The following is a 16,003-nucleotide window of genomic DNA, read 5'->3' on the forward strand; positions in this document are numbered from 1 at the left end:
AAAATGTTAAATTAAATTTTTTTTTTTACTTTTCCATTCTGTCTCTTCCGTCTCTCTCTTACTCAAATCTTTCTTTCCCTCTCTTTATTTCTCTTTCTGTACCTGATTTGACATTGAATTCACCCACTCTAATTTACACTTCCTTCTCAGTCCTTGCGCTGTTTATTTCACGGTCGTTCAGTCTGATTGGTTAATGAGATACCCTGTTGCTTGCCCTGTTTCCCTCGCTGCGACGTTATCAGCTTGCATTTTCAGCAACTTGCCAGGCAAAAAAATTAAAATCCTAAATGTGCAAGGGCAAATCTAACTAATGGCAGACGCCATTAGGTGCCCCGCTACAGCAAATGATGGCCCAGTGTAAATTCATTGCGGATTGAACAGATTAACTGGTGTTGTATGTTCATTTTCAATGCTTACTCCCAATGGTGGATTATGTAAATGATTATCTAACACATATAACTGTTTATTGTTACTTTTTTTTGGTAAAGTAAAGCATATGTGAGATTAATCTAATAGAAACATAGTTTAGAAATTGTGCATTTCTTGTTGATACAGGTTTATTTAAAACATCCCTATAGATTGCCAGGGATCATTCAGAACATCAGTAATCTGACCCATTAATTTCCTAATTTTGTTAAAGCAAAATATTCCGAACGATGCAGGGCAGTGAGCAGCATCGTGATTGGTGGAGATCGGGAAGGGGTGGGAATGTGGTTGGATTGGTTGGCATGAGAGCAGTTTTTACGGGAAAAAAAACCGCTTTTTCCAGTAATATTTTCCAAACGCTACAGGAGAGGATAAAACCCCGGGAGCACCATCCCCTGCTCACATCCACTGCTGCCACTCACCATGCTGTGGACACTCAGGCTCCTGCTGCTGCTCTCCACCCTCATCTTAGCAGGTTTGATGTTCTGCAGTGGGGTTTTTTTTTTGTGTGTGTGTCTAATGCGGGGTAAAAGTTGCTGAAAAGAGGGATAAATGGATAACTTGGAAAGTTAGAGGAAATCCAGCGTGTGCATTGACAGCGGGGAACTTCAATTTGCAGAACAACATTGTCTGTGCTTCAAGAGATCGGGCTGGAAGTTTTGAGTGTTCCTGAAGGAGTTAAACTCATTTAAAGAGCTGGCGGCTCCCTGAACAGTCAGTCCCACTTTAGTCATGTTGATTGGAATAACCCGATATTTTGAGCGACAAACAGTGGCTGTAATTTAGACATTTGAAAATGGGATAAAAATAGTGTGTAAATCACGAAACACTGTATCTTCACTTGTTTGTTATGTTGTTGGAAACGGCACTCGGTTATTTGTCCCTCAATCACAAGAGAGGCTCAGATGCTGTTGGGGGATTTCTGGATGAAATATTGACTCTCCCTTCACAGTAACACCACTTTAAGTCATTGGAGCAGGACTTTGTGCTGAGTTGTTTAACCACTTCTGTGTCTTGGGTCATAATGAGTCTTTTTGAACCTTAACTAGTGCTATTCTGAAAATCTAGATATTGGAAAGATAATGAGAACCTAATGTTAAAGGATTTTTCAAAAGTTATTTAAAGTGACAGGCTTACTGTCAGTAAACTATTTTAAAACTTTTCTTTGTTTTGTGTGTCTCTTTTATAAGCAATACACATGGGAATGTTTGAGGAGTTGCTGTGAAGGATAACCCGCATGTTGTGTGTTGGAATAATTACCACAGGTAGTTGAAGGATTGGTGAAGTCTCCTCACAAGGTGGCTGAGACTTCCCAGTTAACATTGTGAATTAATGTTCAAAAAGAAATATCCCCCTCCCCTAGAGATGCAATTAATGGCGTAGTAACTGAGGTGGGACATGTTCCCCTTTTATTTTTGCTTGTTTCAAACCCCGCCCCCCCCCTTCCCTCTCAACTCTTTCGATGATGTGGAGATGACGGTGATGGACTGGGGTTGACAATTGTAAACAATTTTACAACACCAAGTTATAGTCCAGCAATTTTATTTTAAATTCACAAGCTTTCGGAGGCTACCTCCTTCCTCAGGTGAACGATGTGGAAAATCTTTAGCACCCCTCCCCCACACCCCTCCAAAAGTGGAGAAAAGAGGATATAGGGCATTCAAGTCAACTATAGTCCTTTTAACTTTTTTGTATTGATGAGATTCTTTCCTTAATGAAGCAAGATTAATTTAATTTAACTTGGAGACAACCCTGATTTGCAGAAAATAGAAACCTTTTATTAAGCTGTTTTAAATATCCTGAAGGAATAGTCTGCAGTTGAAATAGAGACCAGAATGCCTTCAGTAATACTGCGGTCGTTGTTTAATTCTACAGGGGGTGATCATCACTTCTCACTGAGGGTGATTACTGACAGCTCTGTAAAAACAACTAAAAACTGAATAAAGTACAAACACACAGTTTACCAATAACTGCTCCCAGGAAGTAATTTTAACCAACTCTTCTATAATTCTATGATGTGGAGATGGACTGGGGTTGACAAATATAAGGAATCTTACAACACCAGGTTATAGTTGGACTATAACCTGGTGTTGTAAGATTCCTTACATAATTCTACGAGTTCAGTTGATGGTTTAAAACAAATCCAGCTTGTCTCCCAACATCATTTACGCTTATTGTTCCCTCGTAATCACTCCGTGTATCAATTCTAAGTTTAATATTTGAAGCTGCAGTGACCCACAGCTGCCACTTTTTGTTTAATTTTCTGCGGAAAGGTTTGAGTGTATTAATAAACTCCTCCTGTTTATTTTGTTGAAATACAGACTTTCTAGCCTTGTGTGTTAAGAATTTACGGCTAGTATTCAGTTTCAGGAAGGCATGGTTTTTGTGCTTGTACTGCTGAATGCTCACTTTCTTTTACATTCCAAAATATACTTTATTTCATAAAATTTAAAGATACACACGATTTACACACAGTTCAAATAGAGGGCACAAAATGCAGCACAGCAGTTCAAAGCAATACCGTACAGAGCGTGTACAATATGCTCTCATTGTTACAAGTTACAAACACAGTACATATTTTCTAATACATTCTGTACAATACAAGGTGGGGTGGCTTTATACAGTGGCCTTTCCCATGAATGCTCACTTTTTTTTCCAAAAAATATACTTTATTCATAAAATTTGCAACAATACATATAATACAGTTGTCATATCAAATTCCAAATGTATACAATACAGATTATACAATTTGCAGGTTACATCAAGTACAGTTCAATGTACACATTGTACGTAGTTACAGTTCATGATACTCTAGGGTGCCTCATTGCATTACACTCGATACAGATTATTGATTTCAGGTATGTTACAGATTCATTACAGGTACATTACGGATTCATTACAGGTACATTACATCAATTTGAATTTATATTCTACCCGAGGGGTTTTTTCCCTGATTGCGTCCCCTTGGTATATAATGCTCACACTTGGCCTCAGGGTTCCTGACAATCTGAGCCACAACCCAAGGATGAAGAGTGGAGATCAGCCATGAGAGAACACAGACCACACACCTTTAATTGGAACTGTACGACAAGTGGAAGAAATACACCAGAGTCTGAAAACTTATGTTAATTTTTCAGATGGAGGCCCTAATTTCATTTCACATTTTCGTTATTTGCAGATTTTTTTCTTTTTATTTATAATAAATGGGATTGACATCCAAGAGTTATTTACATTTTTCTTAATCATCAGAAGTAACTTCACGATGACTGTAGGGTGCTGCAAATTTACAATTTAAATATGGACTGGATACCTGGGAGTAATTATAAGACAGTAATTTAATCGTGTGTTCCGGTGACATTATTAACAGTGAGAGATCTGCTGATGTGACTTTTAACCAGCACGTGAACCCATAAAATTGGATATCTGCTTGTAAATCCCTTCTTGATGGGTTATGCTGTCTCTGTTATATGTGGGGGATTTATTCTGTCACGTTTGTACCAGAAGCAGCTGTGTGTTTATAGCGAGTACTGGTGTCCTTGAAGAGTGATGACGATTAATGAGTATAAAGTAGTTACTGGAAGATAATCAAAATCTGCAGTTAATTATGTATTCTATGGCTATTGTGCATTGCAGCAATGTACGAGGAAAAATTCTCAATGAGCTAGCTTCCTTAAATCCTACTGGTATATTGTTGCAAACTGCTGTGTTAGGTGTTCATTCAACATCCTGTGGAATTGCTGAACTCCATACTGCCTCTTGCAACTGCTGAAAGGGTTTGAAACCCCCAATTAGCTCCAGAGTTGTATTGTCACTTCTGCATTATTGCTCTGACTTTCTGTGGAAAGGAAAACTGTGCCAGAGGTTTGAAGGGTTGACAAATGTGACACCCCACTTCAGATAAGGAGACCCGGATAAGTTAGGAAATTAGAAGACTGTTAGTCTTACTTCAATTATTGGCAAGCTACCAGAGACAGAAATAGAGGATGAAATATTGTAAACACTTGAAGAAATATGGATTTCTAATAGGCAGGTCAGACATGACCAACCTTATAAAATTATTTGAAGAAATAACAGACAGAATAGATAAAGGGACATAGTTTATATTGGAACAATTAGTTCATATGGATTTTCAAAAAGTATTTGATAAGATATCACATAAGACATAGAATTAAGGGAAATGCAATCATGTGGATGAAGCGATATTTGGAGGAACCAAAGAATAGCAGTATAAGGAAGTTTCTCAAAATGGAAAGGTGTGGTGAATGGTGTAACATGGTTCTATCCATGTTGGGACCAATCTTATTCATTAAGTTATCTAGATTTGGGAATTGAGGGAACAATGCTGAACTTGGTTAATGACACCAAATTGGGATGCATGACTAATTGTGACAAAGACTGCAGTAGGACATGGATGGTGAGCAGGATGGGCAGCTAGATGGCAGATGCAGTTCAATGTGAAAAAATGTTAAATATTACATTTTGAAGGAAGAATAGGGGAAGAAAATACACATTAAAGGGAGTGGAGGAGCAGTGGGACATTGGTGTGTGGATACACAGGTCATTAAAACTGTCAGTCCAAGTGTATAAGGCTATAAAAAAGGAACACTGAATTCTTAGTTTTGTATCTAGGACATGGAATATAAAACTAAGAAAGCAATTTTAAATTTATACAAGATCTCAGGCTGCAATTGGAGTATTGTGCACAGATTTAGGCACCCTATTGTAGGAAGGATGTAAAAGCAACAGATAAGATGCAATGCAGATTTACCAAAAATGTTACTAGGGATGAGAGGTTAGAATTATGAGGAGAGGCTTGAGAAGTTGAGGCTTTTTTCTTGAGATCTGAAAAGGTTAACGGGTGACCTTATGAGAGTCAAGTTATAAAAAGGATTTTGAAAAGGTAAATAGTGATGGTCAGTGAGAGTAATGAGAAGGTGCAAATTTGGAACAAATATTCTTTATACTCAGGCTGGTTAGAATGTGAAGCTCTCTGCCTCAAGCCCTTGTTAATCCATAAATTCATTCTTTTACAAGGATAACTGCGTGAAAAAGTTAAGAATAAGTGGAAGAGTGGGATTAGACTAGGTGGCTCACGGTGGGAGCAGTGGGGGGAAACACCAGCACAGATTTGATGGCCTGTTTGCACACTGTAATATTCAATGATTCTACAACCGTACCAAAAAGGTAAACTTTTCAGAAGTATATTTTAAATCTGAAATCCATTTTATTTTGACTTCCGTATAATAATTTGAATGTATTGGTTAAAGTTGTTGAGACTTTCGATGAATTTTTATCAGCAGTAAAGGACACATCAGAGCTGCACTTACCCTGCCACCATCCAGTTATGGACTTGGCAGAAAGTGTAGAAACCCTATTTTCAATTAGTTCAATATTTATAGATTTTTTTTTTCCCCTCTCTCATCAGCTGATAGTAAGAGGCCAAGAAGAAGTGCCCTTCATGATTTTCTGAAGACACCTGGACTTGTACTGGTCAAAAGATCCCTGCCGAATAAGTCTAAACGAATGATCACCATTGAACAATGTGCAAGGCGATGTATGAAATACAAACCATTTGTTTGCAGGTAAATAAACATTGAAGACTGTGGGGCCAATAATATGATCCTAGTATAGCGCATGACCTGTTGGGAGCACTGTGGAGCTGGGGCTGAGACGTTGGGTGCCAATGAAGGATCGCTAGCTGCCTGAACATTGCTACCATGTTATTGCCCCCACCCCCTGACTGCCGCATGGACCTTAAGCCCTCTTGGTGGATCTGCTGTGAAAGACTGAAGAAAATTGAAGGGTGGCTCTATATTTGGAAGCGAGTCATCCGGTGGCAAAATTTCCCCCCTCTGGGCTTTTCCTGAAGTACTCGAAAGGACACTTAGTGCCTGGAGCACCACTCAGGCCGACTATATGGGGAGCCGGCATCTGATTCACTTCAGTGCAATGGGTGGCGGCCATTGCATTATCTGCCCCAGTCTTTGGAATCTTTCAAAATGTGTTTAAGGTGCAAGAACTGTATTTTTCAAACTTTCAGTGTTTTATGTTGATGAAAATGAAACTGTTACTACAATTTAAATGTGGTGTGGATGTGTACTTTTAATGAATTGGCCGTTTCAAACCTTTGTATGCTGTAAGTGGTTCTCCTAGATTGCAGTCTTATTTTGCTAGTTTTCTGATGTGCTAATTTTAAAAAATCTAGTCATTAAGCAGTCGGTAATTTCCTGATGATCCATCATTATTAATCCATTATATTGTAGAGTGTTCAAAAAAAGATGTCCTGCTTGGATTAGTTTTATTTTCTGAAGGAGTTTACTACATCAGCAGGAAGAAAATGAATTAGGAAAAGCATTTGACCTATCACACTCTTTCCGCAGACTATGTGAGATCTATTTGTGTGTCCACCCATTAAGCTTCAGAGCCAAAGTTGTACATAAATCCTCCTTGACTCTTAAAGAATATTTATCTTTTCCCTTTAACTTCACTTCCCAGACACCATCGTCTTCGACAGGGGACAGTATGGTTCCTGCACTGACAACTGCACTTTCTTTTACATTTCCACCACTGGAGGGATAGGGTGGTGTAAGATCTCTGGTCTTGTTTTAAGTCTTGTTCATTTACAACTTGTAGTTTTGAGCTCACAGCAGCAGTTGCTGGACTGAAGTGTGGACATTAGCATCCATGCCAACTGTCCACATTTGATTTGGACGGTCAGCATTTTGGGGCACTGTCTGTGTATCTGTGTTCATGGACAAAATTCAGTACAGACCATCCTTTCTACACTCCACTCCCAAGCTGCTGGCTCCTGGCACTCCTGTAGTAAATAATTGACACTGCTATACTCTGTGGGCAAGATGTCTTGTGAAATTTGGAATTCTAATCACAATGTGCAGTGGTTCCCATTAGTTACTGGTTACAGCAAGAGCTTCAGGATGTAGGAACCCAGAAGTGGTGCTGCAGGGAGCGGAGAGTGGCAGAGGATAGAAAGAAAAGGGAAAAGATGCAAACAGCACTAATGGAAAAATGAGGGGAGAAGCTATGAGAAGTATTTTGGGGGAAGGAAGTTAGAGAGACAAGAAGCCAGGAACAGCACTTTGGGGATGGAACCATAGGCCAGAGGCAGTACTTTTGAAGGGATTTAGCTGGAAGGAGTGCTTTGGGGCAGAAGAGCACCAATATGAACTGGGGGAGTTGGAGGAGAGTGCATCATGAACTGTGGTGGATTGACGAGTGCCACATCGAACTGGAGAAGGAGAGAGAATTCTAATTTGAATGCGGGGGAGAAAAGGAAGGAGAGTGCAGCATGATCTCAGGTGGAAGGAGCATACTGTCTTGACTTGGATAAGAACATAAGAAATAGGAGCAGGAGTAGGCCATATGGCCTCTCGAGCCTGCTCCGCCGTTCAATCAGATCATGGCTGATCTTCGACCTCAATTCCACTTTCCTGCCCAATCCCCATATCCCTGGATTCCCCTGGAGTCCAAAAATCTATCCAAGAGGAGAACAAGAGTGACATCTTCAAGTAAGGGAGGGAGAGGAGTGCCAGTATGAACTGTAAGGAAAAAGTCCATTATTGTGAGCTGGATGGGGTTGGTGGAAGTATAATGTCTCTTTGAACTGCATCTAGAGGTGATAGAGTGTCTCTATGGGTAAGAGGGGAGGGATTGGAGGAGTAGGTCATTGTTGAGGTAGATTTTGGGGAACTGATGGTTGGGTTAGTCTGTTGGAAACCCAATGGGGGTGCAATTGGTCTTGGGCGATAGAGAGTTAGCAGCCCATTTTACGTGCCGTCCGATTTTCTTTTCCATGGAAAAGATAAAGGAAATCAATGGGTGGATGTGTTGAAGATTTTCTTTGGGTGCTGGACCAGAAGCAAAAAAAACAATTGGGGAAACCTGATTACAAGCTAAGTAAACATTGAGTTGAATATGACTTTAGTGAATACTTCACTAAATATTAACTTGTGGAATATTGCCTCCTAGCGTAGTGAAACATTCAAAAAGTACTATTTCTTCATTTTGAGAAACCAAGATAAAGTCCTGTCGTGCAGGACATTAGGGATGAAAAAAATGGAAGACTAGCTCGTGAAGCAATAATTCAATTATGACAAGCTTGGGCATTTTTTAACTGCCAGTTTTCTCCCTGCACTGACATGTTGGGGTGTAGTTCCATGGGTTCTGTCAGCCCTCTAGTACATCTCCCAAGTGGTCCTTCTTCATGTGTGAGGACAGACAGTAAATGTTGGGAGACTAATTCCTTTTGGAAGGCGTCACATGTTTCTCTCTTCGTACAAAATGCTCACTTTCTAGCAGGAGCCAGCAGATAGCAATTAGGAGCGAGGACCATGGTGTTGTGCCTCAAATATTGCCTTGGTTGAAATCAGCTACTTCAGTGCAAACTATTATTAAACCTGTGATCTTCTGGTCAGTGCCTTTATTCATGAGATCATTGGGCAAGCTAAGCTTAGCTTTAAAAGGCTTTTGATTGGAAGAGAATGAAAGACTGGAGATCTTTCAGGAGATCCAGATTTTTGAGATCCTGAAATAGAATGAGTTTGGCTGAGAAATCTTGCAATCAGCCTTGATTTCAGCATAGTGAGGAGCATGTAGAATGTTGTATTTGGAGTTCATAAGGAAATGATTAAATGTGGTAAAAAGGCTTGTCATCAAACAAGGAGGGATCCTACACATTGACTTAAGAGCAGATGAGTAAGATGCATTCTTATCAATTATTACATTTTTATTGCAGTGTGTTTATTGATCTGTTCAGTCTGGATCTATTTAGCATAGATCCATTATTACATGCAGCAATAAAATGTACGGGCAGGAGTGCTTAATTTATTGCAACTGTTATATATCTACAAATGACTAGTTGTGACAGGTCTAACCAAAGATTTCAGCCTAACTTGTTGCTTTTATTTCCAGGGCCTTTTATTTTGCTAAAAGTGAGAAGCGGTGCTGCTGGCTGTCATTTAATAGCAAAACAAAAGGTGTGAAGGGAAAGCAAGACAAAGGATTTGACCTTTACGAAAGGAAAGGTAATGTTGGTGAAAATTGAATTAAATGTGTGAACTGTTAATTTGAATAACAGGCTATTAAGTGGCATTGAGGGTAAAGTGATTTTAAGAGGAGGCTAAAGCAAATAGAATTTCCACCTCTGAGGCACTGCCCTGTTTACCCCTCAATGTGTCTTCCAGTGTAGATCTACAACTTCCCAGGATTCACTAAATTATTCCAGCAAATTAAAAATTGTTTGTTTTTCAGGTGTTTTTACTTGGAAATCATTTTCAAGCCATCTTTATTTTTTTACATAGAATGCACAGCACAGAAACAGGCCATTCGGCCCAAGTGGTCCATGCCGGTGTTTATGCTCCAAACAAGCCTCCTCCCTCCCCTCTTCATTTAATCCTAACAGCATAACCTTCTATTTCTTTCTCCCTCATGTACTTATCTAGCTTCCTCTTAAATGCATCTATGCTATTCGCCTCAACTACACCTTGTGGTAACAAGTTCCACATTCTAACCGCACTCTGGGTAAAGATGGCTTCTGGTGGAGTGAAATGGATTGAAGTCCACTTTATATTTCAGTTTTAAGTAGAAAATCATCGGTTTGCAGATACCTCGCATAGAATTTCTGCTATTGGCGTAGATTTGACCTGAATGGCCAGTGGTGGGTTTCAGACAGACCCAATGGAAGTGAGCTATTTACGTTCAATTTTCCAAGCTTAGCTTATTTGCATAGCTTCAAATACAGATGGGTGCAGGGAGCAGACTAGTGGTGGGAGTGTGAAATTTAAACAGAAGGAACAATTAAAAGTGGATATCAGAATCGGAGACAAAAAATTCTGAAAGGCTCAGGAGACCTCTCAGTCCAATAGCACCATTTGCAAGGCTAAAGGGGCAGGGGACTAGACACACAAAACCTAAGCATAAGAAAACCCAAGATGGAGGCATGGGTCTTCAATCAAGTACCAGAGCAGTCCAGCATCCTGACCCCCTGTTTCATGCCTGCCAAAGTGGTGGTGGTGGTGCTGCATGAGATGCTCGTGAGGAAGGTAGCTCTTTGTACCATCTTATAGCCCCATCCTTGTAAATCAACAAGGTAGTATGCCAGCAAGGAAGTAGGGTCAAATTTCAGGTAACTTCAGTTGCTCAGTTTGCCAGCCCTGTGCTGCATGGTAGCTGAAGGTGTCTTTGCAGCAGATGGCACAGTTTTGCACCTAGCTCCAAGTGGACCCTGCAAAAGATGGTTTAGCATGATCATTGCCAAGTTGGTGTGCTTGGGCTTACAGATATGTTGAGATCTTGGCAGCAGTGTCCAATAAGGATAAGCTGCCTGTTCATCACCCTGACATGCCTTCTTTCATTCACTGCCACTGAAAGAATCTAAGTAGCAGCAGAAAAAAAATGAAGGATTGAAGTTACTTGTGCTCTTTAAATCAGCCATTGCCAAAGTGATACCTCAGCAATCCCTTAGACTTGACATCTTGTTTGCCCAGTCATCGGGAAATGGCGTGTGGCACGTCCCCCACCGCAAATGTTCCAAAGCCGCTACACTCCCCTCCAGAAAGTTGACCATAATGCAAAGTGGGGGGAAGATTCAGTTACATGAAACTCCCGCTCATTTTCTGCCTGATTAACAGCTCTATGTTGGGCGGCCAAAGCAGAAATCTGAGTTGGAAAGTAATAGCAGGGGAGCGATGGCTTAATCCACATCTTATCGCTTTAATGTAACTAATGTGAAATTTTTCACCATATTGGAAAGCTACTTGCATTAACCCATACAGTGTTAATGAAAATCTTTTAATGTACGAGTGTCTAATATTAACAAAACCATCTTATTTTCTGCAGACTATATTAGAGAGTGCATTATTGGAAAAGGGAAAAACTACAAGGGTATAAAGTCAGTAACAGAAAATGGTCAGACCTGTCAACATTGGAATTCAACAATCCCACACGACCACAGGTAACTTTTAAAATACATTTTGACTTGAGTGATGTTATTGATTTCAGCCCCTTCAAGCCAAACAGAGTTTCGAGTGTAAAGATCATAATACAATAATGGGTTGTTTAGCTATCCCAAAGTATCTTCACTGTCTGAGTCCAATACCATCCAGGTTTCTGTTAATCTGCTACAGTTGAGAATATGTTTAACAAAGACTTCAAAACTGAGGAACTCAGTACCTCCCTCAGTCTTCTGTTTGTCTTACAATTTACAGATTTTTAAACATCAAGCTTGGCATTTAATTACTGGTTCTTGATTTAGCTCCTCTTCTCTCCTGCTCCTTCAGCCTTAGGCCAAGGCCTGTTGTACAGGAGACGAATCACTTTGCATTCACAGTAATTAAAAATAAAATGAATATGGCTCTTGCCATTGGAACATTAAGGGACTGTATCAGAGAAATCATTAAAAGTAATTGACTGGATAGTAAGATTGCGAAGTGCCAAGAAAAATATGTTTTTATAAGATGACATGCCACAAAAATGTGCATTACATTTGAAAAATTAGGTTCTAAAGCTGTAATTTTTAGGTACTGTAGAAAAACCCTCCTAAGTAGCAAAATATACTTTATCCATAGGTCCTTGAACAAAGGTTTCAATCCTTCTTTACAAATGATTTTGGTCTAGATCTAGATTCAGACTAAACAATCTTCTGGGAGGAAATTCAATCAACATCTTTGATCCTGCCAGTATACTTTACATCACTCATGGAGGAATGTGCTCATTCTGCTAAGATCAATAACTTTTTGGACGACTTGCCATCTTCCATGGCTTTTCTAAGGAAACACAGATGACATACAAGCAAACTTCTACTTTACTGTCATAGACCCTGGTATCCCTCATCAGAATGGAGCATCATTACATGACCTGACCACTACTTCTAGAAAAACACTCAAAATCCATTTTCGAAACCTTCAGGAAGATTGTCCGACTGTCCAAGTAACATCCTTTATCCATTAAAAGAAATATGACTTTTAACTAACTTTTTATTAATACTCTTTACATGCTTCAAAAAACATTCTACTGAAAATGGGGATTTGCAACTTTCACCAGTTGGACAGCTTGGTATAGATCTGGACTTCTCTTTCTGTTCAGTTCTTTCTGTATGAATAAATTGACTTTAAAATCTAGAATTATGAATCATCTGGTTTTGTCTGTAGTGAATCAGTAATTGTTGTCTACACAGTTAACTGCTTTCCCCAGCAGCATATCTGATTCTGAAGAGTGGGAACTTACTGCTCACTTCAGACCATCCCAATTCCTCCCCTTTCATAACCAAGTTGAGTTGAAGGGGATTTTTGTTGTCCTTTTTATTCATTTTTTCCTTTGTAACTGTTTACTTACCACATCAAAACAATCCCTTCTTAAAAACTTGATGCAAGTATATGTCATGATTGATTATACAAATGTTAAGGTCACATAAGACGTTTTCTTCTGTAAAGGCCAGTATTGATGTTCTCCAAAGAAAATTGAACGTTGTCTGATGGAAACTATGCAATCCTGATAGACCAAGCATGCAGTGAATATAAAACATGTCAAGTGGATTAGTGTTTTGAACTTTAAGAAAGCAACATGAAGCACTTCCTTAAACTATATTAACAACTGGAAATGGAAAAGCATAGAAAAGCACAAATTTATTTTTGAGCAATGTTTCTTTTTCCCTTATCAAATTAAGGAATATCCATGTTGGGAAATACTTTTTGTATCGAGTGTTGGTATCAGTCACTTCTAGCTGACTTATTACGTGGGTCAAATGCAGGGTAAAGCCCAGCAATAAATCTTAACCTCAACCTCTGAAGAGTGTCTTATGCACTGGTGTGACTTGTGTTTTTTTGCACCAGTCATCCTTTTGGTCTCTTTGAAGAAAGCTGCTAATTTAGTGCAAATTGGAGCTTGATAATGAGATATTTCTGTGTTGTTAACTCTGTTTATGGAACTAAATTGAGACTTTTCAAACTCATTTAGGATTTTGAACTCGTACAGCTCGCATAGCATTTCATCTCATCAGTCTGAGCTAGATTAAAACCCAGCTCCCAGAGGTAAAAGGACATATTATGGGAGATTGATAAAATCCAGATGATTCTTTTAGTTGATTCCACATTTTGAAATACAATACATTTTATAATTTTTAGACTGGGTACAGGTTGCACATGACCTTAACTTGTGTCAATTTTTGTCTATTTGACTAGGTTTTTGCCTTCAAACAAGCTTCATAAGGACCTGCAGGAGAACTACTGCAGGAATCCAAGAGACGAGGAAGGAGGTCCATGGTGCTTCACGATGCACCCAAGGATTCGGCTGGAGAGCTGTGCTATTCCACAATGTTCAGAAGGTGACGCAATCTCTTTGAGATGCACAAAGAATCTGAATGTCTGTTTGCTAGATGTTTAGGTGTGGTTTGCAAGATCTGGTCAGTAAGATTAAGGGCCTGGATTTAGAATAAGCATCTGCTGTATTTTTGGATGTACATCAGATTTAGATGATGTGAATTAATGATGAGATGAAATGGTCAGCTTGCTCTTTCCAGTTCACCGTTTCTCTTCCACCTATACCCCCTACCCCCAAAAAGAAAATAATTGTGTGGAAATGTTTGATTTTAAGAAACTTTTGACCAGAACATTTTTTTTTCTTTTTTACGATGTAGTTGAATGCATGACGTGTAATGGAGAAAGTTACAGAGGACCCATGGACCACACAGAGTCTGGAAAGGAATGTCAGCGCTGGGACCTTCAGAAACCTCATAGTCACAGATTCCATCCTGAACGGTGAGAGAAGCAGAAATGCAAGAGTGCTTGTTTGAGATTGACCTGCAAGGCTTCAACAACCAAACAACCAGTAATGCTCTGGGTTACTCTAATAATTTAGACAAGGAGTGCTCAATACTGACTCGAAGAATTGAGCACTACATTCAAATTAACAAGAAAGGATTAATGACATCAATGTTTTAAACTTAGATTCAACGCAAGGTCCGACACTGAATGATTTCTGACAGTTTCCCTCGTGAGTGTAGAACCACACACAAAGCTGCCCCTAATTTGGCACAAAGTGAAACTAAATTGTCAATCTTGCTCAAAGCACCACAAGGGTGGTTGATCTGGGCAGTGGAAATATCAGACTGATGTAGCACGCTGCTATTCTAAGTTTTGGAATAATTCACATGCTAAGGCAGAGAAGAGGAATTTTACAATGCAGTTGGGAGTGCTTGCCATTTACATTAGCTGCCTGAAACGGGGAAGTGTTGCGTTCCCCAACATTAACATTTATCTTGCCGAAAATTTGACATCATCTGGTGTGTCAATAAGTTGTAATATTCAATTTTGTTTATCAGCTTTGTGCAGCACTCTTCATGAATGAATGCTCTAAAACTTCTTGGGTCTTTGACCATTTCTCCAAAAAGATGACCTTGACTTAACTATGATATTGAGACTATTTAAAACTTGAGCAAAATGAGCCAATACAACTATTGTGATCTCATTTGCAGATTTCCAGATAAGGGGCTCAATGATAATTATTGCCGTAATCCTAATGGTCGTACCAGGCCTTGGTGTTATACTCTTGACCCTCATACCTCTTGGGAATACTGTGCAATTAAGGAATGTGGTGAGTAAATATTTTCTCTGTTTCTTTTATGGCTTAAATAAAAAATAATTAGGGGCTTTCCACATCAGCAGCAAGCTAAACTGAAGTCTAGTGACTTCCTTAGTTAAAACATATTGTCAATCCTAAAACCCAGAAGCATATTTCCTTTATGCAGAAAAGCTAGTGGGGGAAAAAAACTTATTGACCACTGTAAAACCTCTTGTGTAGGATTGCTAACATTTAACTACAAGAGCAGTGATCTTTTCAGTGATATACAGTGTGACTAATCAGTGATATTTACAAAATCCCTCTTCCCTGTTCAGATTTGGTTCTCGTCATGACTTTCAGGATAATGACTCAGAAGCTGGTCTTTGGAGTTCAGCCAATTATTTAAGAACCTAATTAAACCATAATCACTCCGGAGGGTTTTCAAAAACAGAAATTATCTCTGGGCTTCACAACTTGCTTTGTTTTTTTTAATGAATTTTATCGTCTGCTGAATTTGTGCAATTAATTGTTTCAGGATGTTTACTTAATGAGACATGTATCATCCTTAGTTTTAGGGAGATGATTTAGGAAGAAGAGAATTTTGTGTTAATGCATTATTACTAAGAATAAATAGAGAATGAGTATCGGGCCTGGTGCATATACTTTAACATTTTTGAGAAGGGGCTGGCTTACTGTAAAGAAGATGGATTAAAAACAGTTTGTATTTTGAGCTCTATAATAGCTTTCTAATTTCAAAAACAACTTAATTCTGAAAGTAGTCCTCTGGTCCTCTATCTGATTAACATGTTATAAATGTTTCAGTTCATAATTGTGATCATGGTTTGGAGGTGACTACAGAATGCTTCAAGGAACTTGGGGAGAGTTACAGAGGGACCGTGAACACTACACCTTCAGGAATTCCCTGCCAACGCTGGGATTTGCAATATCCTCACCATCACAACTTCACCCCTGAGAACTATAAGTGCAAGTGAGTAATCTAGCCGTT

The 16,003-nt window shown here is 39.2% G+C and overlaps 1 protein-coding gene across 1 annotated transcript in view; it reads left to right on the plus strand.

The window, feature by feature from the left end:
• Positions 1–786: 786 nt before the first annotated feature.
• Positions 787–16,003, plus strand: part of hgfb (hepatocyte growth factor b) — a 45,106-nt gene continuing 29,889 nt past the window's right edge. Inside the window, exons 1-8 of the mRNA XM_068004941.1 lie at positions 787–901; positions 5,852–6,008; positions 9,355–9,467; positions 11,281–11,395; positions 13,620–13,762; positions 14,075–14,195; positions 14,912–15,030; positions 15,820–15,985. Coding sequence (XP_067861042.1) covers positions 850–901; positions 5,852–6,008; positions 9,355–9,467; positions 11,281–11,395; positions 13,620–13,762; positions 14,075–14,195; positions 14,912–15,030; positions 15,820–15,985 — 986 coding nt within the window. The 5' untranslated portion in view covers positions 787–849. The remainder of the gene's footprint in view (positions 902–5,851; positions 6,009–9,354; positions 9,468–11,280; positions 11,396–13,619; positions 13,763–14,074; positions 14,196–14,911; positions 15,031–15,819; positions 15,986–16,003) is intronic.

This window comes from Heptranchias perlo, chromosome 24, assembly GCF_035084215.1.
Source record: "Heptranchias perlo isolate sHepPer1 chromosome 24, sHepPer1.hap1, whole genome shotgun sequence".
Classification (NCBI taxonomy): Eukaryota; Metazoa; Chordata; class Chondrichthyes; order Hexanchiformes; family Hexanchidae; genus Heptranchias; species Heptranchias perlo.